Consider the following 26,175-nt stretch of genomic DNA (forward strand, 5'->3'; position numbering starts at 1 on the left):
GATTCAGATTACAAATTGGTGGATTCTGATTGAATGTTAGAAGAAATTTCCTAATACTGTAATGACAGGATAACTAATTATCCAGAGAAGTGCTGGACACCCCTTAACTGAATGTATGGATGTTGGACTTTGAAATCATTAACTGAGATTTCTGCACAGGCTTGGACTCATTAGGCTAAGAACCTCCTTTTAAACATATGCTTTTATGATATACATAGAAAGATGAATATAGCATTTATAACCAGCCTCACATATTTCTCTATCTTTCTTCTAACAGACTAGCCTAAAAGATGAATCTGAATCTTTGGAATACCAAAGATATATTTATGACTCCAACAAAAATGGGGTAAGAAGATTATTGCTGCCATTGTTATTGATTTGTATTACTTTGTAATGTTCAACATCGTGACTTTCAAACCATGTTTTTTTAAGTTGAAAACAAGATGTGGTCAGTAATACTCACAATTTGTTCAGTGTGGACCTTATGTCAAATTCTTGTTAAAAGTAATCTTAAATGGAGAACAGGACTGGATAGACCAGGGGTCACCAACCTTTTGGACCTCAGGGACCACCAAACTCATAATTTTAGATCTCAGGGACCACTAACTGGTTCTGTGGGTGTGGCCTAATTTGTGGGTGTGGCTTAGTGGTCATGTGACTGGCTGGGCATGGCTTGTATGTAAATATTATAAATATTTATATAAATATTGATTTTTTTTATAAAAAAGAGCAACTTTTACCCAAAATCAGGCAAAGCAGGCAGGCAGATTGAGTTGCTCACAGAATCACAGATTCATTCAGAGATCTATCTATCTGCCATCGGCTAGCTCAGTCTGTCACATAAAATTTGCTTGCAAGCAAACTCACAAAATTAACTCACAACACATGCACGTAAGTATTGAATTTTTTTTTAAAAAAGAGCAACTTTTACCCAATATCAGGCAAAGTAGGCAGATTGAGTTGCTCACAGAATCATTCAGTAATCTATCTATCTATCTATCTATCTATCTGCCATCGGCTAGCTCAGTCTCTCAAATTTGCTTGCCGTGAGTCTGCACTGAATTTGCTTGCAAGCAACCCTTCAGTCCTAAGAGTTTGGCTGTACTTAAAAGCAGAGCCGAAGATCTAAAGACTAGCTGGAAAACAAGAAATCCAACCATTTTCTGTTTCCTAGCTAATCTAAATCTCCTGGTACAGAAAACAGATGATGGTCGGAAAAAGGAAAAATAAAAATTTAGCAGACAAGTTTACCAGGTAAGGAGTGAGTGGGTGGGGAGGGTTCCTGCGGGCCATGTGGGCGGCTCAGCCTTGTGTTTCTGCACAGCCTGGATTAATTGCTTTGGGGGGATGCTCTTGGGGTGAGATTTCTCTGCAGCCCACCAAAATTTTCTCACGGCCCACCAGTGGGCTTCAGCCCACCGGTTGTCGACCGCTGGGATAGACTACAGGGATGTCAAACTGGCGGCCCACTGGCCGGATGTGTCACATGAACCCCACGTAGGAAAAATCGTGAAACATCACGTGACGACAACATTACGACACAAGTTTGACACCCATGGGATAGAAAGTTTATACATATAGAACATTTCTACAATTTAAATTGTGATTTCACTGTAATGTCCTGATTGAATCTTTGAGACAGCGCATGCAAACATTGTAGTTTAAGATTTGGACAAATTGTTGCTCTCTTTAAGTAGTACACTCACTTGACCAATATAGTGACTAAGGTTCACTCAAACAATTAAACTTGGTTTAAAAGATCATCCTAAAGTCTATCTAATCTAACTTCCTGTTTCTTTTTTCTTTTTATTGGTTTTTAAAACAAACATAAACAACAAAACATAAAAACATCAAGCCATCTTCCATGTATATACATACAGTGTGCCGGTTGGTTTACAAATTGTTTTGTGCTTCCATTTCGTAGTCTTCAATTACAATTACATTGTATATATTCTCATATTTTCAATCAAGTATTAAATAGATTAATATACCGTATATACTCGAGTATAAGTCGCCCGAATATAAGCCGAGGCACCTAATTTTACACAAAAAACTGGGAAAACTTATTGACTCGAGTATAGCCGGTGGGAAATGCAGCAGCTACTGGTAAATTTCAAAAATAAAAATAATTAATTTGGAAACGATCTCACTATCATGAAAGGTTTAATTGATTCACTAACCCAAAGAAGAAGATGATGATGACAGCGGGAGGCAGGAGTCACTCTCTTCCCTCCTCGGAGGCCCCTGAGTCGGAGTCACTACGCCGGCGCGCCCCAGTCCGCTCGGGAAGGAAAGGCAAGCGCTTTTGCCTTTCCCTTCCCGGCTGGGACTGTTGGGAGTCGCTGCCGCCGGGCGCCCCAGTCCCGCCGCCTCGGGAAGGGAAAGGCAAACGCTTTTGCCTTTCCCTTCCCGGCTGTTGGAGATCGCTGCGCCGAGGCGCCTCACACCATTTTTTCAGAGGGATCTGACTCGAGTATAAGCGAGGGGGATTTTTCAGCACAAAAATGGGCTGAAAAACTAGGCTTATACTCAAGTATATACAGTAATTATTAATCAATCATTTGACTATATTTTTATTCATTCATATTTTACGAAATAATCATATTTTACTTAATTTGTTTTATGACAGTTCATATTATCATCTCAAATCTATCCTAGAATCATTTTGTAGATATAATAAGAAAAGAATACATCTTTATATATTTATTATTTTCTAAGAATCTACATAATTCATTACTATATTTTATTGTCTAACCATTGATAGAATAGATCCCAAATTTTATAAAATTGTTTATTATCTTGTTCTCTGATTTCAAATATCAATCTACTCATTTCAGCACATTCCAATATTTTCTTAATGATTTCCCCCTGTGATGGTATTTTCTCATTTTTCCAGTTTTTAGCAAATACAATCCTAGCTGCTGTTAATACATTTACAATCAGATATTTCAAGTCTTTACTATATATTTCAGGTAAAATTCCCAATAAAAATATCTCTGGTTTCAAATCTATATGCTTTTTTGTCATTTTTTCCAACCAATGTGGATTTTAGTCCAATATTTTTTAGCGTCCGTACATGTCCACCACATATGGTAATATGAGCCAGGTGTCTGATGACATTTCCAACATTTTTCAGATTTATTCTTGAACATTCTTGCTATTCTTGTCGGGGGAGTAACTTCCTGTTTCTGACAAAAGGTAGTTGGATGCAGAGTAGTCATAAGCAGAGAACTGAAATAATAGGCATTTTTATCTTCCATAGTTCATATTGATAGGAATCTGGTACAGTACTCTTTATTTGGCAGTTCTGTTTAGGTGCTTGCAATGACTAGTATTTTCAAAAAATATACATGTATCTATTTGGGAGTAAAGGAATTTTAAATCAGGAAAGTTACCGCTTAGTCATCCATGAATATGTCAGCAGAGTTGCTTAAGTGCTATTTTATAAATATGTTATATATTTTAAACATTCTTAAATGCATATTTAATTGCTTTGCTATTTTTGTTTTGTTCTGTTAACTGCCTTGGGCACTACTTTTGACTAGAAAGGCACAGTGGAGAATTAAATAGTAGATACATAAGTTTGTCTCTGATATTACACTCAAGAGAACAGTAGTTTGTTCATGTTCTGTAACTTTTTTCATGAGATCTGAATAATTCTCAGTGATCAAAACAACATACTATCCTTGCTTTTGGAATAGGAAATCATAGTTGCCTCAGTGAATTTACATCAAAAGCATTTCTTTGGCTTATTTTCAAATTTAAAAGCAAAGGATTCAACACATGATGATGTATTTTGAAGCCAATAGGTTATAAACTAATGAAATCTGTAATATGAACTTATAGAGTTGATGCTGCTAGTATTTCTTGTGATGTACAGATATATCCACTACATTTGAGAGAAAATATAGTTTGCTATTTTTTTCTGCAAGTATCAGCCTTCTTCAGATTGGAACATTGGTCTGATATTTAGTGGAGGAGGAATATTAAAATATGCATAAGTTATTGTTTGACTGCCAGATTAAATTACTGGAGGCTTTGTTAGCATTTTATTGCTGTGATTTCTCTTGTGCTTTTTTATAGTACAGAATTTATTATGTGAAAGGCCTCTTCAGTGTTGATGGAGACCACACTGAAATGAATAATGATGCTCAAAATATAATTTACTCATTATACAACAGTATAGGATATTTTACACGCATATGAGCTTGGGTATGAGTTTCTGATTAGACTTTATTTCTTTATCAAATCACATTGAAATAGATCTTCCATCTAACTAGTAGCAAGAACAAACATGTTTTTCTCAGTAGATTAACCAGAACAAAAAATGCAAAGGATTTTTAAAAAAAGCATGACAGACAAGGAGAGAAAGAAAATAGAACATCCTATAATCAGAATAATCAGTATGCTAATTGCAATGCAGTTAAGTGAAGAATGGGTATCATATTAGCAAAACTCTGAAAATCTATCAATGTAGGTACCAAATTCCCTGCCCTCTTGCTTTTCTGTGATGATGGTAGAAGAAGAAAATTAAAACAAGAAAATAATTATAAACAATGCAAAAAAGGTAAATGAATAGAACTTGTAAAGCAGAAGCATTTAACATGGAAATAGTGCAATTAATATTTCTGACATGATTACCATTTAAATCACATGCTGCTTGATGTGTTATGATTTAGGATTAGAGTTTGGATTTTTTAAATAAAACTCTGGTGGTGTTAAGCTTATTAGATTCATATCCAAATCACTTCCAGTTTTTTTTTTTCTAAGTGCACATGAGCACATTAGCTCAAGAAAACTCATAAAGAAAATCTCAAAGGGAGGAAGGGATTATCCTTTTTGAAGATAGCACTGAAGTTCTCTTTAGGAATGTGAGATGCATTTGATTTTCCAACTAATGATCCAGAGTCATTTTCAAACCCTGGGGGGGAAAAAGGTCTAGAATGGCTACTCTTTTTGGTGTTGATCATCTCGTGCCAGCTTAATTTTGATGCCTTTATGTAGTTTGCATATTTTCCAGAAAGTTACAGTGAACTGTAGCAGTTGACTTAAAATATCTGAATTGTTGTGCTTGTTGAACCAGGCAGCAGTGAGACACAGTATATTCAGTTTAGATGTACAGTTCAGATTTTGTCGCAGTGTGTGTGCCATGGATAAATCTATCTGATGGCAAAGATTAATCTCTCACAGACATGCTGACACAATCCATTTCAGAGCTGGGAAACTGTCCAGAGGATGCAAATGTTAAAAAAAAATGGGCAGAGATTATAATGTTTGAGCTGTTGCTGAAGCCAGGCCAAGCATATGTCTTCTCTACAAGCAAATTTCCCCTATCCTTCCACCCAAGGAAAAACCTTCTTTTTTAAAAAAAAAATTATTGAGACTAATTAGGTAAATCATATATTTTAATATTTGGATAGGTTTTTTTTTTACAATGAGAGAATTTGGTGCTAGTTATGAGCTAAATGCATAATCTGAGGCATCAGATTGCCTCTACATATTCTGAATGCTAAATACTTTATTTATTTAGGCAGCTTACATCTAGGCAGCTTACACGTATTAAAATACATACATAAAAACAATAATAAATACTGTTGAAAGGTGGGAAGTAGGGGAACACGAAGCACATAGGAAAAGGTGGGGTCTTTCCTAATCCAATAACCACCTCCAGAATGGTGGTGCCCCAGGCCAGCTGGCAGAGCCAGGTCTTCAGACCCTTACAGAAGGTCAGAAGGGCAGGTGTGGATCTCACCTTTATGGGTACAGTGTTCCAAAGGGCAGGAGTCTTGGTAGACTAGACTCTTCTCCTGGACCCCATCAGCCAAAAATCCTTGACTGACAGGGTCCACAACATGTCTTCTCTGCCAGGATGGATGGTGTGAGCCAATCCTATTGGGATAAGACAGTAACTAAACATCAAGTCTTGGTACAGCAAAGTAACCCCAAATCATAACATTTCCATTACCATGCTTTACAGTAGACATCAGGTTCTTGAGGTTGACATCATTCTGAATATCTGTAGTTTTCACCAAATGTGTCTTCTGGTCCTGTGGCCAAATAACCCTCTCTTTGCCTCATCTGTCCAGAACACATTGTTCTAAAATACTGTTCTTTGCCTAGATGTTCATGAGAAAACTATTTGAAACCTTCTCCACTTGTAGATAATCTTCCGCACAGTAGAATGATTGATGTTCATTTATTTGGCAATCTTTTAAGTCCCTTTTAGGCATCTCTGATCTTTTTTTCCCCCTGAAGGCCTCAGATAACTTTTTCAATCTAGGCATGATGATAGCACACACTTCAACAACAAAGAGCAAATCAAAATAAATCTCTGAGGTTTCAGTAAGGCAGGTTCCAACCAGATCCTCTCTAATGATATTCTAATCATTTGCCCCTGATAGGATGCACCTGATTCTAATTTTAGGTATTTGAGGTAATGGTAGGGGCGTACTTATTTTTTCCACATGCAAAATTTGCTTTTATGTTTATTTAAATTACACAATGCACTACACAGAGCATGATATTTTATCCCTTTTATCAATCGGTATTGTTGACACACAAATCAAATATCTGTATGTATCATACCGCTTTGAGTTTATATGACCCATGTTATAAATCAAAGCAGTACTAGGAAACATTTTGATGTGAAATTATTGCAGATGTTTCTCTGCATGGTTTGCTGTTTTAAAATACCAAGCTCCATTATTAGTATAAGACAGGAAAAGTACATTCTGTTAGGTGGTATTCATTTGCTGTTTAGAGATGTAATTTGCGCGCAGCATAAGGCTTTGCATATATCTGGAATATGGCTGAATTCATACTTTGATTTTATTATATTTATAGAAACATTTGCATATTTATTACATTTCCATAATCATTTGCTTCTCAATCATTTTTCTGATATGCTAGTATTTCTAATCCAATATGCTCAAGTCTCCTATAAATAGCAATGAAAAAAGAGAAAGGTATGTCTTGTTGGAATAGAGCTGCTGACATCAAATAAACATGGCAGTGTTTGACTTGTACCCATGCACTACCTGAAAGATTCTGAAAAATAAAAACAATTGGCATATAAGATGGCAGACAGCAGATGTTGACATAAAGAAATGTCTTAAACATTACATGAATTGTGAGGTCAAATCAGAATTTCATCCCTGCAAACTCTGTGGGATTTCCAATGAGGAAGAATACCAGTCCAAACTGAGATTTTTAGGTGACAGATAGTGGAAAACACGAAAGAGTTTACGGAGTGAACATATTGGCTGTAGGCCAATTATTTCTTATTAGTTCGATATTTTAGATGACAAGGCATGAAGATTGCCTCACAATTTCAGTTCCTTAGTGAAAGTAATGTTAGAATAGCTAAACATTAAATGCATTTTTATTGATGAATTTGGAGTAAATTTAGGAATCACAATATAGGTAATCCTCATTTTACGGCAAACCCACTTAGGATTAGGTTTAGGTCCCCTTGAATTTGGAGAGCAAACTGGACGTTGCCAATGGATTTGTAGCCCCTCGGTATGGTTAGGAGGGCGCTGATTTTTCGAGCCCCCCATCTACACTTCCTGGTGAAATACATGGGGAAATCCCATTGGTGGGGGCAAACCCACTTAGGGTTAGGGTTAGTCCTCTTGAATTCGGAGAGGAAAACAGACGTCACCAACAGATTCGTAGCCCATTGGTATGGTTTGGAGGGGGATGATTTTTTGAGCCCCCCCCCCAATCAATGCTTCCTGGTGAAATACATGGGGAAATCCCATTGTTACAACAATTGAAACCAACATTTCTGTTGCTATGTAAAACATTTGTTAAGTGAATTTTGTCCCATTTTATGATCTTTCTTGCCACAGTTGTCAAATAAATCACTGCAGTTGTTAAGTTAGTAACACAGTTGTTAAGTGATTCTGGCTTCCACCCATTGACTTGGCTTGTCAGAAGGTTGCAAAAGGTGATCACATGACTTAAGGACACGGCAACTGTTATAAATATGAGTTAGTTGCCAAATGTCCGAATTTTGATCACATGACCATGGGGGAATGCTGCAGTGGTTGTGCCATAAGTCACTTTTTTTCAGTGCTGTTGTAACTTTGAACAGTCAGTAAGCAGTTATTAACTGTTGTAAGTTGAGGACAACCCATAGCCAAAAAAATAAATAAATGTAATTATTTGTTTACTAAGAGGGAACTTTTTTCTTATTTCTCTGTTTAGCTAGCTATGGATTACCACAGTAACTTATAAATATATGATTTGTTCATGTCCCTTGTTTTCCTTTTTCAGGCCCTATAAATCATCTGGCTGGACCAGTGCTCCCAACGAACATAACAGTATGAGTGATTCTCAGTTCCTTTTTGGCTCTCAGTTTTGCTCAGAGAATTCACAGAGTGCATCAGCCTCAGCTGAATTTAGTATCCCACAAAGGCAGGACAAAGGTTCACAACAGAATTCTCAGGACGTGAGTCCATTGTGTAGCTTATGATATTACACAGCCTCAGTAATCAAAATTAGAATAGAATAGAATAGAATTCTTTTATTGGCCAAGTGTGATTGGACACACAAGGAATTTGTCTTGGTGCAAATGCTCTCAGTGTACATAAAAGAAAAGATATATTCCCCAAGAGTCAAGAATCATAAGGTACAACACTTAATAATAGTCTCATAGGGTACAATAAGCAATCAAATCATACTAGGAAACAGTCAATATAAATTGTAAGGATACAAGTGACAAAGTTACAGTCATACAGTTGCAAGTGGACTGGATGTGATGAGAGGGTTAACAGTAATAGTAATGCAGACTTTGTAAATAGTTGGACAGTGTTGAGGGAATTATTTGTTTAGCAGAGTGATGGTGTTCAGGGAAACTCTGTCCTTGTGTCCAGTTGTTCTGGTGTGCAGTGCTCTATAGTGTTGTTTTGAGGGTCGGAGTTGAAACAGTTTATGTCCAGGATGTGAGGGGTGTGTAAATATTTTCACAGCCCTCTTTTTGACTCATGCAGTATACAGGTCCTCTATCGAAGGCAGGTTGGTAGTAATTGTTTTTTCACATAGTGATATTCTTTCTGCAAAAGCTGGATGTTAAATATGAGACTCACAAAAATTCCAATAAAGCAACATAGGATAAGAGTTATAATTTACCCAAGATTCTAGCCAAAATGTTACTGATCAATGGGGTATTAGGTTTTTTTTTTAATTGTGTAGTGCAAATATTATTGGATAGTTCTAGATTTTTTAAAATGAAAATGTTTGTGATCATCAGTAAAAAAAATCATCTTATTTTCTCACATAAGAAATATTGTTATCTATTTTTTTATTTTCTTAGAAATATCTTAAGTGGCCATTGTAATCCATAGTAGCAAATCAGAACTTTTGAGAGGCTGCATTTACATCACAGTTTAGCACCAGAGTTGAGTAGGAAGAAGTTGCAGAGAGTCCCATGCTGTTTTCTTTCCTTTGTGCAATTAGGAGAAAAATGGGAGCTTCTATTTCTATTTTTTATTAACTTTCATGCAGTTTGTAATGGAAGCAACAAGATTCCTCTGTTTTTCATTACAAATCAACCTTTAAATAGGCAGTGAGGGGATTTGGCATTGTGCTATTTTCTGGAACTTTACCAGTTCACCAGAATATCTTAAAGAAAATACAAAAGATGCCAGCAGGCTGCCTGCTGGCTCCTTTAGTATTTAGTGTACATTAAATTTAGCCTTGGATATTCATTACCATAAGATCCTTGAAGTTGTAAATATTTTTGAAAAAAATACAATTCTATCTAGTGCACCCAATCATAAAAGTATATTTAGTGGTGACTGAATGCCACTGATTTGTCCTTTTCTTAATTTATGTTAAACACTCACATCTTTCATTTTTCCTGATAAAAACAGAACGATATCAGTATTTTTGCCAAATACCAGTCTAAACCACAGCTCTTTGGAAAAGAGGAAAAGGAAAATGTCTCCTTTAATAATTTTTCTGGAAGATTCAAAGGAGTCATGGAGCAATTTGAAGAAAATAAGAAAAAGATCAAGGAAAAATATGATAAGTATGCAAACATTTCTGCAAGCTGGGAAATAAATGTTTCCTCCTATTAAAGATAATACTGTACAACTATATATGCTCTACAAAAAATAGTTAATGTTTCTTAAAGTATTGTGTGTATGCTTGTTCTTATATTTGATATCATCCCTCCCTTTCTATTCAGGTGTGTACCATGGTCCACTAACAACATTTTAAAAACAACAAAAGACAGGAGTCTAAAAATAAACTAATACACCTTTTGTCCCAAAGGTGCTTTTCCAAAAGGAAAATGGACTTTCTTGATTTTTTTTCCTTGAAGACATTTCACTTCTCATTCATGGAAGGATTTATATTCTTTGCAGTCATCTGGCCATTGGGACTCTGAGAGTGGTTGAGGCCACTTGGGGGTTAATTTGTATTCTCGAGTCACCTGAGTCAGAGTGCAAATGGGTGTGGGACCTTTTTGGGACTGCTGAAAGGACAGTGTTATATAAACAGGAGACAGGTGGTGGGTCATATCCCTTCCCCTCTATTGAGAGAGGACTGCTCAATAGAACAGTTAGAACTGAGGAAGCTCCTTGGATGAGAAGCAAAAAAAAAATTAAGGAAAATTTTTGAAAAGCACCTTTGGGACAATCGTGACCTGGATGACTGAGAATCTCCATAGACTTTAATCCACCTGTTGGAAGAGATATTCAGGTAGCCTTAACTTATCCACCACAATAGGCATTGGCAATTCCATCGTTAAGCAATGTGGTTGTTAAGCTTGATATCACTTGCCCGTACTGACTTATGACATCGGTTGCGGCTGCAGTTGTTAAGTGAAACACTGCAGGTAGTTAAGTGCAATTTGTGACCTGCTTTCAGGAACTGACTGTGAAGATTGCAAATGGCAATCATGTGATCACAGGAACACTGCGATGGCTGCCACTTTGAGGAGCAGTCATAAGCCTTGTGTTTCATCAGCACAGTAACTTTGAACAGTCACTAAGCAAGTGTTTGGTAAGCAAGGACCATCTGTACAGTTTTCAAGTGCAGAGTGAGGGGGCCAAGCTCAGCTCTCAGATTCCAGGGAATGTATTGCAGTGTGGAAGAAGACACCCTTCTGCATGCCAAATTCTATGATATAGGGTGCATATTCAACAGGTCACCTGAATTTGGATGGGAAATTGTCTAATAGGAAACTCCACACTGAAGTAGCCTTTATAGTTACAAAGAATGATAGCATCTTGCAACAATGGCTTAAATTATTTGAAGAAGGACTTGCATCCTGTACTTTTATCCTTACTGTCTGCAAAAAAAAATTAATGGGAGAGGAATGGTGTCTTTGCAACCAGGAAGCTTCCATTCTGTTTACTGGTGTATGTATGTATGTATGTATGTACGTACGTATGTGTGTATAACAAATACGTATGCATGCATTGAAAATAAGTTCTAGGATTGGTAGTAGGTTGGGAGGGGGGCACATATTGAATGATGTCTGTGTACTTTCTTATTGCTTGTTTCATTGTATTCCCTGCATGTTTTCAAAGTTTTCAGATCTATAGACATTAGAAAGACTGAGGGTCAAATTTAAACTGCTTTCTGAGGAATTGGAGATGGGAAATGCGTATGTGAAAATGCACGTAAATATCAGTATATGCAAAATATAGAGATGTATATAAGCTCACTGGTTCCATTTATCTCTTCTTGTTAAATTCTGCATTTAATTAATTTGGCTGGTTAAAGTAATAATTTATACAACTGCTGACATTTCTGCTTTAGTGCTAGCCATCTGCCAGCATTTTAGAAAGACCCATCAGCTTGGGATTCTTACTAATGGAATTTATTTGGCTGTAAAAAAAGAATGTTTCATAAATATTTTAATATGGAATTAAGGCATTTCCAAGCCACATATTATTGTTTATTGCACAATCTCGTGAGATTCTCCTAATCTTTCCTATTCATTTTCTTCTGATTAATGTACATATGAAGTTTGTAATTTTCCAATATGTCTCTTTCAGTGACCTTTTAAATGCTTTTATTTTGAACACCAAAGAGAGTCTTCAAAAGGTAAGAGAAAGTTTGATTGTCAAAAGGTGAACGTAGGGGGGGAAAGTTGCACTACATTTTGATGTTTTGTCTTTCTTACTACTGTGTGATCAAAATGCAATTGCAATTTCTCCATTGATTCAGCTGAAAACATTGAATGCTCAGAACACATAATAAAATAAGTGAATACCCATCAGCCAACAACATTATTAATTTATTTTCCAGTTGCAGTCTTCCTTCAGTATGTTAGAAGAAACTCTGAAATCTGTTTTGAATGATTTGGGAAATATTTCTAAGACTAGTAAGTATGTGGAATATTTCTGTATCCAACAGAAAATAAAATCAAATGAGTTGCTGTACTGACCCATTCCATTGTGGGAATATTTCCTGATGGTATGGTTTCCCTGCATAATCTGTATCTATCTATAGCTACAGTATATCTATATATCTAGGTCTGTCTGTCTGTTTATCTATCTATCTATCTATCTATCTATCTATCTATCTATCTATCTATCTATCTATCTATCTATCTATCCATCCTTACTGCCTTTATTATTTTTATAAACAACTCAAGGCAGCAAATATACATAATATTCCTCCTCCTATTTTCCCCACAATAAGAAACCTGTGAGGTTGGGAGACAGTGACTGGCCCATATTACCCAGCTGGCTTTTATGCCTAAGACGGAACTGGAACTCATAGTTTGTAGGATGGTGCCTTCACTAGACCAAGGAAGATTGCTGAAAAATTCCTGAAAGACTGGGCAAGCAATACCCATCAGTCTTGATGCCTGTATATGATATCCCAAATAATATCTTAAATAATAGCTGTTTGGAGAAGCATTGAAAAAGAACTATTTTGATACTTGCTTGTTTTTCTCACCTTCCCAAACATATTTTGCTGGTCATTGTGTGATACAGAATGCTGGACTTCTTACCTGATCTAGCAAGGCTGTACTTGTGGTTTTACCAGATGACTGCTATGTAGCTATAAAAAAGAAGGTTTTATGAGCTGTGATTTTCCATTCGAGGAGTGAGTGAAATCTTATTTTCTATGAGAGGTTGTTTGTTTTCCTATGTTTAGGCCATATGAATAATTTAATAAATGTTTTATTCTGCCCTGTTTTGATTGCTACCTCACTTATTGGTAATATTAATATTATATTTTAACACTTATTTGAATAGTTATTATGATGAAGGCCAATATTACAGAAACAATACAAGATACTAAGAAGTAGAACAAGTACAGTATTTCAAAGAAAATCAAAGTAGGATGTGCAAGGACCATGAAAATATCTAAAATACTAGGAAGGAGAATTTGGAGATATATCATAGCTTTCTATATAGCTATATTTACTCATCAGGTATTACCTTGAAACTGCAGTTCTTTGTTTTCTCCAGAACATTCACACAGCTATAAACCACTTGGCAAAGAAAACATTCTATTTAGATAGTAAATATACTAAAAGTGATTCACTGTAAAACTCCTGCATCCTTCACTTGGCCATCTGGAATTCTTCCTACGCTTCCTCCTCGTTTTTTTTTTTTTTTCAGTAGTTATCTTGGAACAAATCCCAGGACTAATCTTTTTAGTCCTCCCAAGTTCTGGAAAAGCACACTTGACATTTACCACAAGCACAAATCACAGCAGAACATTATATGCATAATGAAAATGAATCTACTACTTTCAATATATTGCACTCTCCAGTCACATTGATTCATCTCTGCAAGACTGCTAATAAATATGTTTTTTGACTTGGTAAAGGTTAAATATTTTCCTACCATCCAGTGGTTGGGATTCTACTGATTTAACAACCGGTTTGTGTGCTTATGTGTGCTTTGCACACACAGTGTTTAGAAACTGCCAATTTACAGCCCTAAAACTTACTTTCTACTGAAGCACTGGTGAGTAAAACAGCTGAGAAGCAGCAATCCGCTGTGCCGCACCTCAGCTGAGCTGCAAAACATAGAAATATAGGACAGACTAGGGCAGGGGCGGGTGAGCAGGGCCAATTGACCGTCGTTCATACTGGTTCGCCTGAACCGGTAGCAGCCCACTCCTGCTATCATCCAAATAACAAAGATGGAGACGTGGAAAGATACTGCGTTCTCTTTTAAAGCCCACTGTCTTGGCCTTCTGATTGTAGTTCATGTTTTCCTTCAAAATATTTAAGAATGCAATTGTCCCTTCAAAAAAAATGTGGAAGAAACTCTTTATATTCATTTATATTGGTCAGTAGGAAAGCAGCAATGAATAAACTGGTGCGTTAGATTTCACAGATGCCATCAGATAGCCAGAGTCCCTAAATGCTATGAATAGAACTTTACTGTTTTGAGATTATGACCTCCAATAAAGGAGGCAACGATTTAGCTTCCGCTGAATATGCATTCCCAGCTAAACAAGTTCTGCTATCTATTTTTGGCTCTGTGTTTGTGCAGTTCTTCAGCGATTGAATCATTGCATAGACATGCACCATTGATGAGCACAGTAGGAACAGTGTTATAATAAAGGCTTCAGAAGACATTTAAGCACTCCGTGTTGCTGTGCAAAGATGTCTCTTCACTGCCAGAGCTTATAATAAAATGTTATAGATAGCTTAATCTTTAAAAAAAAAAAAAACTGATTTTTTTTCACAGCCATAAAAACATCATAAACATATAGATCTACTTAGTTATTTAAACTAATTGTAGCAGGGTAAAAGAATGGAGGTCTCATACATTTTCTCACAGAAGTCTTATGGATCTTCAGATCCTGGCCCACCCTCCCTGGGTTAATACTTCTTATTGTCATCACTTCTTGTCCAAGGTGTCTATGGAGATTCTCAGTCATCCAGGTCATGAGTGTCCCAAAGGTGCTTTTTTCATGAGGCAATTGGACTTTCTGGTTTCTCATCCAAGAAGCTTCCTCAGCTCTGACTGGGTGGTGGGAAATGGAAGGATTTATACTCTTTGCAGGCAGCTGGTCATTTGCATTTTCCAGTCTACAACACAGTTTTTTCAATAGTTCCAAGAAGGCTCCATACCCATTTGCACTACTCAGGCAGCCCTGACAACATAGAAAAACCTCCAGGTGGCCTCAACAACTTGCTGAAAGAATGTAAGTGACCAGCTGTCTGTAAGGAGTATAAATCCTTCCATTCCCCACCACCCAGTCAGAGCTGAAGAAGCTTCTTGGATGAGAAGTGAAATGTCTTCAAAGAAAAACCAGAAAGTCCAGTTGCCTCTTGAAAAAAGCACCTTTGGGGCATTATTGTCCAAGGGTTACCTCATGTAGAGTGCATTGGAACTGGGTGGCTTACTAATTCAAATAAATACATAAATAAGTACTTCTTATGAGACAGGGTTGCCACAAACTATGTTGTTTTTTTCTGGCAAATTATGAGAGAGACATAAATAAATAAATACTCTATAGTCCCACCTGGCCTTTTGACTCTGAAGCATATAGCTATGGAAATCAGCCCTACTTTCCCCTCTTTGGGAGACAGATCAATCTCACAAGAAATAAATAAGAATCTAACTACATTTTTAAAAAGTATATAAAACTCCCTTTTTAGCCGTAAGTATTCATATCAAAAAATATTCACTGGCAAAAGGAGATAAAAAATGCAGAGCTGTGCTGTACTTGATCTTGCAGCTGCCCAGGGCCAGCCCATAATATTTGGAAAAAACTCATTTCTGCCTTCTTTCTCTTCTACTGTTCTCATGACACAGCTTTGTTTCCTGCCTGAATAAAATAACAGTAAAACGTGTATTTTAAAAAATTAACATATGTAGCTAAGTTCAGTATGGAGAAACAGAAGGATTGCTAGTTAATCAGCTCAGATTCCCACCATGTATATAATAATATAAGTCTTATGATACTATAAGACACTAGTGCTGGCCACCTGTAGATTTAGATTTAGATTTATTTGATTTGTCAATCGCTTAGGTATAAGTATAAACATAATTATGAATACATGAAATGGATACATACAAGAAAAATAAAAGAAACAATAGGCTAGGGATGGTAGGCCCATTGGTGCGCTTATGCACGCCCCCTACAGTCCTCTTAGGAAAGGGGTGAGGTCAACAGTAGACAGTCTAAGGTTAAAGTTTTTGGGGTTTGGGGAACAAACCACAGAGTCAGAGTATTCCAGACATTGACCACTCTGTTGCTGAAGTTGTATTTCCTGCAATCAGGTTTGGTGCAGTTAACCTTGAGTTTGTATCTATTGTGTGCTCTTGTATTGTTATGGTTGAAGCTGAAGTATTTATTGACAGGTAGGACATTGCAATGTATGATTTTATGTACTATACTTAGATTGGACAGAAGGCGGCGTAGTTCTAGGTTTTCTAGGTCTAGAATTTCAAGTCTGGTGGCATAAGGTATTCTTCAACGAGTAGAAGAGTGTAGAACTCTTCTTGTGAAATATTTCTGGAATTTCTCAACTGTGTTAATATCAGATATGTAATGTGGGTTCCAGACTGATGAGCTGTATTCGAATATTGGTATGCTCTAGTTAGTATGAAATTACCAGAGAAAAAGCTACATAGGATTAGGTTAACAACTCTTAATGCCTTTTTGGCTATGTAGTTACAGTGGGCTTTAGCACTTAGATCATTAGAGATGAGTACTCCAAGGTCCTTGACAGAGTTTGGATCATCAACAAGGTCTTGACTATTCAGCTTGTATTTTATTTTCTGATTTTTTTTGCCAATGTGTAAGACAGAGCATTTATTTGTTGAGATTTGAAGTTGCCATTTGTTTGACCATTCTGATACATAGTCGAGGTCTTTTTGAAGGGTAACAGTATTGTCTATGGTGTTGAATAGCTTTACATCATCAGCGAAGAGAACATAGTTGTTCTTAATATGATCACAGAGGTCATTTATGTAGAGTAATAAGAGAGTTGGTCCTAGAACACTTCCTTGGGGGACACCACTATTGACAGGTACAGAATTTGATAGAATGCTTCCAATTTTTGACCATTTGTTGTCTGTTTGACAGGAATGCTTCTATCCAGTTATGCAGTTGTCCAGAGATACCATAAGATTTTAGTAGTAGTTTGTCGTGTACCACAACCAAAGGTTTAAAAAAAAATTTATAGATAGATTTTCCCCCAAAAATTAAAAACACAATTTTTTAAAAAAAAAAAAAAAAAAAAAAAAAAAAATTCAAAAAAAATAAAAAAAAAAAAAAAAAAAAAAACAAACAAACAAAATTCCCTTAAACCCCCCATACAATTTAAAAAAACAAAAAAAAAACAAAAAAACCCCCAACCCCCCCCCCACCCCTTACCAAAACCCCCAAAACCCCCTCTAAAAACACTTTCTAAAAATGAAAAAAAAAAAAAAAAAAAAAAAAAAAAAAAAAAAAAAAAAAAAAAAAAAAAAATTATTTTTTTAAAAAAAAAAAAAAAAAAAAAAAAAAAAAAAAAAAAAAAAAAAAAAAAATTTTTAAAAATTATAAAAATTCCCAAAACCAAAAAAAACAAAAAAAAACAAATTTTCTTAAACTGATTTCCTACTGGATTACTGTACATTATATGAAAATTTTCCTAGAATTTCAACTGAAAAAAAAAAAATCAAGATTCTCATTAAAGGAAAAAAATAAAAAATGAGACCTCATATTCAGATACAATAATTTCAGAAAATGGATGGATTTTGTATAAATAGTATTAGAAGCCAGACTAAAAGCATCAGTGCTTCCCCTGCTGCTTAAACTAATAAGCTCAAAACAAATTGTATGAGCTATTAGTAAAGGATCAGTTACTCAGCAGTAGTCATTTTAGGGTAGAAAGAAAAAAATAATCTTGTTTTCAGTTGTAGTCTTGTGCAATAATGTAATATCCATTATTAACTGTAGATGAAAAAAATTATTCAAGGAAATATTAGATATAATAGCTAGCCGTTTATTTTAATGAGACTCCTGCTTTTTCTGTAGCTTTTGAACAAAGTTAAATAAGATCAGGTAATATGCTCAGTAGCAGTTACAACATCATTGATAGATCTATGCTTCAATGTAAGATCTACAAAACTAATAATGAAAAATGTTAGCTTTGTAATAATTTAAAAGGCAGTTTTATTTATCTGTTCACATTCCTCGAGAGCAGTAACTGTCGTGTCCGTCGAGAAAGGAAGCTCGGAGTCAGTGACTTGGTTTCAGCTCTTTATTGGCTCCTGATACAGCTTAAACTTGAAGGGAAAAACTGCGGCTTTTTATTCTCGAGCCGCGGCGGTCGCCGTTAATGACACCGCTGAATCTCCCCGCGATTAGTTCCCACTAATCGCGGGGATTCGCAGCGACCAATCAGTGCGGCTCGCTCGACCAATCCGGTCGCCGCGCGCCTTAACCAATCGCGACGCGGGCTACGAGTATGTAAATTGACTTGTACAGAACACCCCTCCCCTCTTGGTTCGGTCCTACGAACGTAGTCCCGTAGGTAGGCGGGGCTTCGTACTTGTCTACTTGACTTGCGCAGCTTAGTTGTTGTTTGGTTCCCGGCCGGTTCGGTCGGGACTTCTGTTTCTCTTGGCCCTGTCGATGGAACCCCTGGAAGGTGTCGCTGGGCCTCTTGTTGCAGCTCCTCCCGGTCTACCCGGGTTGGTCGAGCTGCGACTTTCGCCGCTCCTGCCTGGTCTTTCCGGGCTGGTTGAGCTGGCCTGGCTGTTCCTTCCTGGTGAGACTTCGGGCTGGCTGTTGACTGGTGAGTATTGCTGGTTATTTCCTATTTGATCCTCTGTGTCTTCCCTCCCCTCTTGGTTTGTGTTATCGGTGTCGCCTGTGTTTGGTTGCGTGTCGGTTGTGTTTTTTGTTCTTGATCTTATTTGATCGATGTGGCGTTTCCATGTTTGTCCGTCGGTTGTCTGTAGCCGGTAGGAGTGGGGTCCTGTCAGTTGGGTTATAGTTGCCGGTACCCATAATGGGTCTCCGGTAAGGTTTTTTGCATAGACTGCGTCGCCTGGTGCAAAAACCCGGTGCTTGCTAGATGAGTCCGGGGTTTTTCCGGGTTGTATGTGGGGTGTAGTCTGTCGAGTGGTGACCTTAGTTTTCTCCCCATTAGTAATTCTGCCGGGCTTTTGTTAGTCGTTGTGTTAGGGGTGATATGTTGTATTAGGAGCATTTTATTTATTTTTTCTTGTATGTCCCCGTGTTCGATCTTTTGGAGGGTTCTTTTTGTAAATTGAACCATCCGTTCTGCCCTACCATTGGCCGCCGGATGCGCCGCCGCTGTCAGTGCGTGTCGTATGCCTCGCTCCGCTAGGAATCTTTCGAATTCCAGCGAGGTGAACTGGGGTCCGTTGTCTGACACGATGACATCCGGGAGACCGTGGGTTGCGAAGAGTTTGTTTAAGACCTTGGTTACTGCATCTGTTGTGGTGGTCTTCATGTTGCTTACCTCCAGCCAGTTGGAGTAAGCATCCACCGTGATGAGGAATGTGTTCCCTTTTGTGGGCCCGGCAAAGTCTATATGGAGTCTCGACCATGGTCCCCTGGGCGTTTCCCATTCTAAAATTGGTGCTGCGGGGGATTTGGTCTGGTTTCTTGGCAGCGCGAGCACTTGGTTACCCAGGCCTCGATCTCCTTGTCCATACCTGGCCACCAAGCATAGCTTCTGGCTAAAGCTTTAGTCCTCACAATCCCGGGTGCCCTTCGTGTAATAATTGTAATACCTTCCCTTGCAGTTTTTCCGGTATGACCACCCTGTCCCCCATAACAAACAACCTTTCTGTAGTGACAGTTCTGTTTGCCGGTTTCGAATGTCCTGAATGCATCATCGCTGTCTTTCTCTGGCCATCCCTTTGCTACCCAATGTAATACCGCGCCAGACGCTTGTCTTTATTAGTCTCTCGGGCAATGTCTGACGCGGTTATGGGTAGGTCCGGCAATGTCTCTATGCTGAGGGTGGTCGCCGTGGGAGCTGGATCGTCGCCAGGTCGGGAAGCGGTGAGCGGCTCAACGCGTCTGCATGGGAGATCGTCTTACCCGGTCTGTGTGTGAGCCGGTAGTCGAGGCGGCGAGGAACTCAGACCACCTTGTCATCCTGGGGGATAGGATGTTCGGGGTGGCCTTGTTCCCCGCCAGGATGCCTAGCAGCGGCTTGTGGTCCGTGATGAGGGTGAATCGGCGGCCGTAGAGGTACTCGTGGAACTTCTTTACTGCTGCGACGATGGCCAGTGCCTCCTTATCTAATTGGCTGTAGTTTCTTTCGGGTTTGCTGAGTGTTCTTGAAAAGAAAGCGATGGGTGCTTCTTTTCCGTCTGGGAGTGTATGGCTGAGGACAGCGCCGACGCCAAATGGTGAGGCGTCGCATGTGACGGCGATGGGTAGGGTCTCATTATACTGAATGAGAACGGCATCCGAGGTGAGCAGGTCTTTGGTATTCTTGAATGCGGTGTCCTCCCGTTTCCCCAGGTCCATTTGGCCGTCCTGTCCAGGAGCCTATGCAAAGGCTCCGCCTGTCGCCTTTTGGGGCAAGAACACATTGTAAAAATTTAGCAGTCCCAGAAATGCCTGCAGCTCTGTTTTGTTCTTGGGTGTGGGGGCTTCCTTTATGGCTTTGACCTTGCTTCCGGTTGGGTGGATGCCATGTCGGTCTAGGAGGTACCCCAGAAACTCGACTTGCTCTGTGTATAGCTGGCATTTCTCTTTCTTCACCTTTAGCCCGGCCCCTTTGAATTTTTCTAGTACCTCCCTTAGGCGACCCTCTAGTTCCTCCTGGTTGGCTGCTGACACCAATACATCGTCAAAATAGGGAACCACCCCTTGATTCCTCGCAGCAGTCTCTCCATGAGGCTCTGAAAATTCCTGGGGCTACGCTGACTCCAAACTGGAGTCGGTTACAACGAAAGCTCCCGGTGGGTGACTATTGTTTGCGCCTCGGCGGTTTCTTCATCGACCGGCAGTTGCTGATAGGCTTGCGCCAGGTCGAGCTTTGAAGACCTTGCCCCCCAGCGAGTGTAATAGGTGTTGCACTACTGGGACGGGTAGGCGCTTTGTTGCAGGGCGCAATTGAGGGTGGCCTTATAGTCCCCGCAGATCCTTACTGACCCATCTGGTTTGACTGGGGTGACTATAGGGGTCTCCCACCGGGCGTGGTCGATTGGCTGCAAACCCCCTGTTTGACGAGTTTGTCAATCTGCTCGTCTATTTTCTTCCGGAGTGCAAAAGGCACCGTCTGGGTTTTAGGCGTATGGGGGCGACATTTGGGTCTAGGCTAAAAGAGATAGGGGGCCCTTTGTACTTGCCTAGGTGCCGTCGAATACTTCTTGGAAGTCCTCGCCAGCTGCTGCTCCCAGTCGGCCTCTGTGGTGTGGTTTACTCCCGTGACCTCGATCCCGAGTGGCGCGAACCATTGGAGTCCTAAAAGGCTGGGTCGGTTCCGGTCCACGATAGTCAGGGGAAGTTTTCGGTGCGGTTTTTGAAAGTCACCACGAACTGTCCGGTCCCAATGACGGGATGCGGTTCCCTGATAGTCCTTGATGATCAGTTTCTGGTTCTCCAGTCCTCTTTTCTGGATGTTGGGCACCAGGCGCTTGAGTTCTTTCCAGGCGACCATGGAGAGGTAGGATCCGGAGTCTACCTCCATCCGGCATGGTTCGCCTCGATGCTCACCTCCACGTAGACCTTCCGGGCATCCGTGGTTTCGGCATGCCGATGGTGACCGTCTGGTGGGTTTCTTCTCTCTGTCGGCCTTCCCGCTCCGTCGCCCTCGGTTGTCTCGGTTCCAGCGATAGTCGGCTTGGCGCTCTCTGGTTCTCGGGGGTGTCGTCTCGCCCCGGTTGCTTGGTTCTCGCCGGCGGGGGCTGTGTGTCTTTTGAGTCGGCAGACTCGGGCGATGTGGCCCTTCTTGTTGCACTGCCGGCAGATCGCGCCGATAAAACGGCACTCGGATCGAAAGTGGTTTCCCCCGCACCCGGCGCACTGGTTCCCCCGACTTACGACCCGTTGATCTCGCCGGTCCCATCCTGTTTGTAGTCGGTGGACGTCTTCCTCCTCGTCCGTGGTATCGGAGGCGGAGTCCAGGTCCCCGTGGTGTGTGGTGGTTTCTCGTCGGCTTGTCTCGGGGTTTCAGTGTGGTCCCGTTGTCTGCCCTCCGAAGTCTGGCTGCTGACTTCCGGGTGGCTTCGGCTGCGGAAGCTTCGGCCAGGGCGTCCCGAGGTCGATGTTGCCTTTCGCCATCAGTCGACTTTTTAGTGCCTGATCCCTGAGGCCTAGGACCACGCGGTCTCGGAGGACATCGTCCAGGTCCCTGAACTCGCACATCCCCTAGGTCTCGCAAGGCGGCTATAAAGTCGCTAATGCTCTCGCCCTGCCGCTGGTTTCGCGATAGAACTCATCCCGCCGGATGAGGATGGGCACAGCGGGGGCGTAGTGGTTCCGAAGGAGTGGCTCGAGATCGGCCCAGTCCATCGCCTTCACGTCCTCTGGCTTCGCGAGGGCTTTGGCCATCTTAAATACTGCGGGCCCGCAGTGTGTGAGGAAGACGGCCCTTTTCTTCTGCCCGTTCGCATCCTTCAAATTGCTACTTTGAGGAACATCAGGAATCTATCCGTACGATTCCCAGTCCTCGGTAGCGGGTTGAAGGGTGCTGGTGGGGTCATGCTGGCCATCTCGTCGGTCCTTTGTCTTCCTCGGGACACGTGCTCGGTGGTTATTCTCTGCATCCCACCTTCGTCGCCAGTGTCGTGTCCGTCGAGAAAGGAAGCTCGGAGTCAGTGACTTGGTTTCAGCTCTTTATTGGCTCCTGATACAGCTTAAACTTGAAGGGAAAAACTGCGGCTTTTTATTCTCGAGCCGCGGCGGTCGCGCCAACGACACCGCTGAATCTCCCGCGATTAGTTCCCACTAATCGCGGGGATTCGCAGCGGACCAATCAGTGCGGCTCGCCGACCAATCCGTCGCCGCGCGCCTTAACCAATCGCGACGCGGGCTCACAGTATGTAAATTGACTTGTACAGAACAGTAACCTTTTGAGAAATGGTAATAAATTCAGCTCAATTCATTGGATGAATTGTGCAATACTCTTAAGAGATACTTGGTGGCTATCTTGAAGGAATAAGTGTTGTTGTGTAAATACAAGATTGGGAAGAGATGCCTAGACATTTTGCAAAATACTGGAAAAATTCAGCAGCCCCATGAGTACAAATGAATCAAATGACTAGAAAAGGTATAGATAGATAAAAATGTAAAATGGATAATATAATGGAAAGAACGGATCATCCCAAAATTATCAACTCCATGACAGAGCTTTTAGTCCTAGATGTGTGTGTGTGTGTGTGTATGTATCTGTCTCAAGTGACTTCAAACCACTCTTAACCCAAAGCTCAAGGTAATATTAATTGGTTCTCCTTCTATTCTCAGATAAGCTTATTGTGTTAGGAAGGTTAGAAATAGTGATGACTCAATTTAACCTACAACTGACTAGTAGCCTCATCCTAGATTTTCTTCTTCTACCAAGTCCTTATTGGTTTTATCTGGATTAAACTTCACAGGGTTAGTCTACCTTCAGTTATTCTTACTGCATATTTTTATCTCAACTGTTACCAAAATAATCAGAGATAGCAATACCTAAGCTGAAGTTCTTGTAAATATGCCTGACGTATTTCATTATTTGAAACTAGAGGAGAAATAATTTAAAACCATTGTGGAAGGTTTTTTTTTTTCTTCCAGGGGTTTATTTATTTATTTTTATTTATTTGATTTGTCAATTGCTTACAAGATAATAGGTATAAGTATAAACATGAGTAAGAATACAGGAAATAGATACGAATAAGGGACAATAGGAGAGGGACGGGAGGCACGGTGGTGCACTTATGCACGCCCCTTAATTCTCTAATAAGAGATAATTATGATTAGATTGCCACCAATCAAACTTCACTTTTTGATAAATTTGATAAATAAATAAATGAAACTCCTGACATACCCTACCCTAGGCCAGTGTTTCTCAACATTACCAAATTTTGGGTTTGTGGACTTCAACTTCCCAAATTCCCCAGCCATCATGCTGTTCTTAGTGATTTTACCCAGGACTTCCAAATTCACCCAAAGTTAGGAAAATAGAAGGCAAACTATTTTTGATCTTCCTGCCCCAAGCCCAGAATTATAGAACTTAGCAAACCATACACTAATCCTGTAATGAGAAATTATTTTATAAAGCCAATGAAGCCAAATTTCTAGTTATGAAGAATTGTTTGGGGAAAAATGGGATATAAGGTGAAAATAAGGGAAGGCAACAATCACACACAGAATTCGAAATACAATCTTTATACTCAGCCAACTAAAATAAACTCTTGGGTTTCAGCAGATTTGTAAGGATAATTCACCTACTATACAGGTTGAATTCACAGGCAAGTCCTTACTTTTCTTTTTTCTCATTGTTTTATCTTGCCTGTTCTCTGAGCAATTCTCCCTAGTTTTGTAACATGTGTGAAAGGACCACTTTTTGGAGAGACTGACTGCTACTTTGTACATCAAAGACAATTTTCGCTTTCAGATGTTCTAGGTTTAGCCAGGAAATCAGAAACAAGCTAATTCCTAAACATATTGTCTTAACAGCGCTTGATGGAATTATAAACATAGACTTTATAATTTTTATCAGCTATTCATTTGAATAAATGGGAGAAAATTGGAGAAGTACTTGGGAAACTGAAAATAAATTCCATCTATTCAGTTCTCTCAGCATAGTCAATTCATTAAATGACTTGGGGAATACTATGAGACCATACCAGAACTAGGAGTCTGTCTCGCCCAATTATAATCAAACCACACATTTGAAAATGCAAATTCAGTAATTGAAATCAGAATTATCCTTTTCAGTTAGCTACAATTGAAGCTATTCCCTTGGTAAACATAGTATTGACAATGCATTTGTCTTCTAGCAAATTAGGATCTGAAAAAGCTAAAATGTGGTACACAATGGAACATGAGTATCCATCATGTCCATTCAACTATATTATCCATATTCCACAATCAGGCAAGATTTTATAAAACAAGCAACTTGGTGCAAGTACCAAATGGCAGGGGTTATCCACCAACTACCTATATAAAGAACGGTTGCTGGAACTGAGTATGTCTAGTCTTATGAAAAGAAGGACTAGAGGTGACTTCCAGTATCTCAGGGGCTGCCACAAAGAAGAGGGAGTCAAGCTATTCTCCAAAGCACCTGAGGGAAGGACAAGAAGCAATGGGGGGAAACTAATCAAGGAGAGAAGCAACCTAGAACTGAGGAGGAATTTCCTGACAGTTAGAACAAATAATCAGTGGAACAACTTGCCTCCAGAAATCGTGAATGCTCCAACGCTGGAAGTTTTTAAGAAGAGAATGGATAACCATTTGTCTGAAGTGGTGTAGGGTTTCCTGCCTAAGTAGGGGGTTGGACTAGAAGACCTCCAAGGTCCCTTCCAACTCATTCTATTCCATTCCATTCTATTCTCACCTTAGTCATTAGAGTAGATGTGGAATGATGGAATTGGATTGAGTGCTCTGTACCATGGTCGTGAACTTTACCCTGTGGTGGAATATAGTCTAGATTCTCAGCAAGGAGAGGCTGCATTCCAGAGGAACAAGAGACAGCGAAGTTTTGATAGTTTGATTGGGAGGAAGATTGTCAAGACAGCTCCTTGCTAGGAGTCCTCTGAGTATTATATCTTTAATGATGCAAGGAGTTTGCTTTTGTTTGGCAAGATTAATGTCAGGCTTCAAAAAAACCAAGAAAGACACACTGAGTTTCTTCAAAGCAGTTTCCTTTATTGTTCCTCGCCTGTAGACAGAAATCTTGCCAAATTAAAGCGTAGCACTGGCATCATTAATGATATACTCTGAGAACTCCTAGGGAGAAGCTGTCTTGTTCCCCTTCCAACCAAACTATCTAAACTTTGCTGTTGTCTCTTGGCTCCTCTGGAATGCAGCCCCTCCCTGCTGGAAATCTGAACTATTATCTCTCACATCTCCCTTGATGGATTAACCCTTTGAAGAACTCTCCTCCAAGTTTTGGATTGTAGGATGAATGTTGCTAAGTAACTGTAATGTAGATATACGGAGGGGTGTTTTGGGGGCTGCCAGGAATGATCTTTTTTGCTCTTGGATTATTGTTTCCATTTATGTTTTTATTACTATTTTTGTGAGCTGCTCAGGGCTACTGAACATAAGCTG

At 39.6% G+C, this 26,175-nt stretch overlaps 1 protein-coding gene across 1 annotated transcript in view; it reads left to right on the forward strand.

The window, feature by feature from the left end:
- The first annotated feature begins 275 nt into the window (after positions 1 to 275).
- Positions 276 to 26,175, forward strand: part of IHO1 (interactor of HORMAD1 1) — a 32,302-nt gene continuing 6,402 nt past the window's right edge. The window contains exons 1-5 of the mRNA XM_026682678.2: positions 276 to 346; positions 8,281 to 8,455; positions 9,879 to 10,036; positions 12,015 to 12,063; positions 12,268 to 12,343. Coding sequence (XP_026538463.2) covers positions 291 to 346; positions 8,281 to 8,455; positions 9,879 to 10,036; positions 12,015 to 12,063; positions 12,268 to 12,343 — 514 coding nt within the window. The 5' untranslated portion in view covers positions 276 to 290. The remainder of the gene's footprint in view (positions 347 to 8,280; positions 8,456 to 9,878; positions 10,037 to 12,014; positions 12,064 to 12,267; positions 12,344 to 26,175) is intronic.

This window comes from Notechis scutatus, chromosome 2, assembly GCF_049901735.1.
Source record: "Notechis scutatus isolate UNSWTSFEM ecotype Mainland chromosome 2, rNotScu1.2, whole genome shotgun sequence".
Taxonomy (NCBI): domain Eukaryota; kingdom Metazoa; phylum Chordata; class Lepidosauria; order Squamata; family Elapidae; genus Notechis; species Notechis scutatus.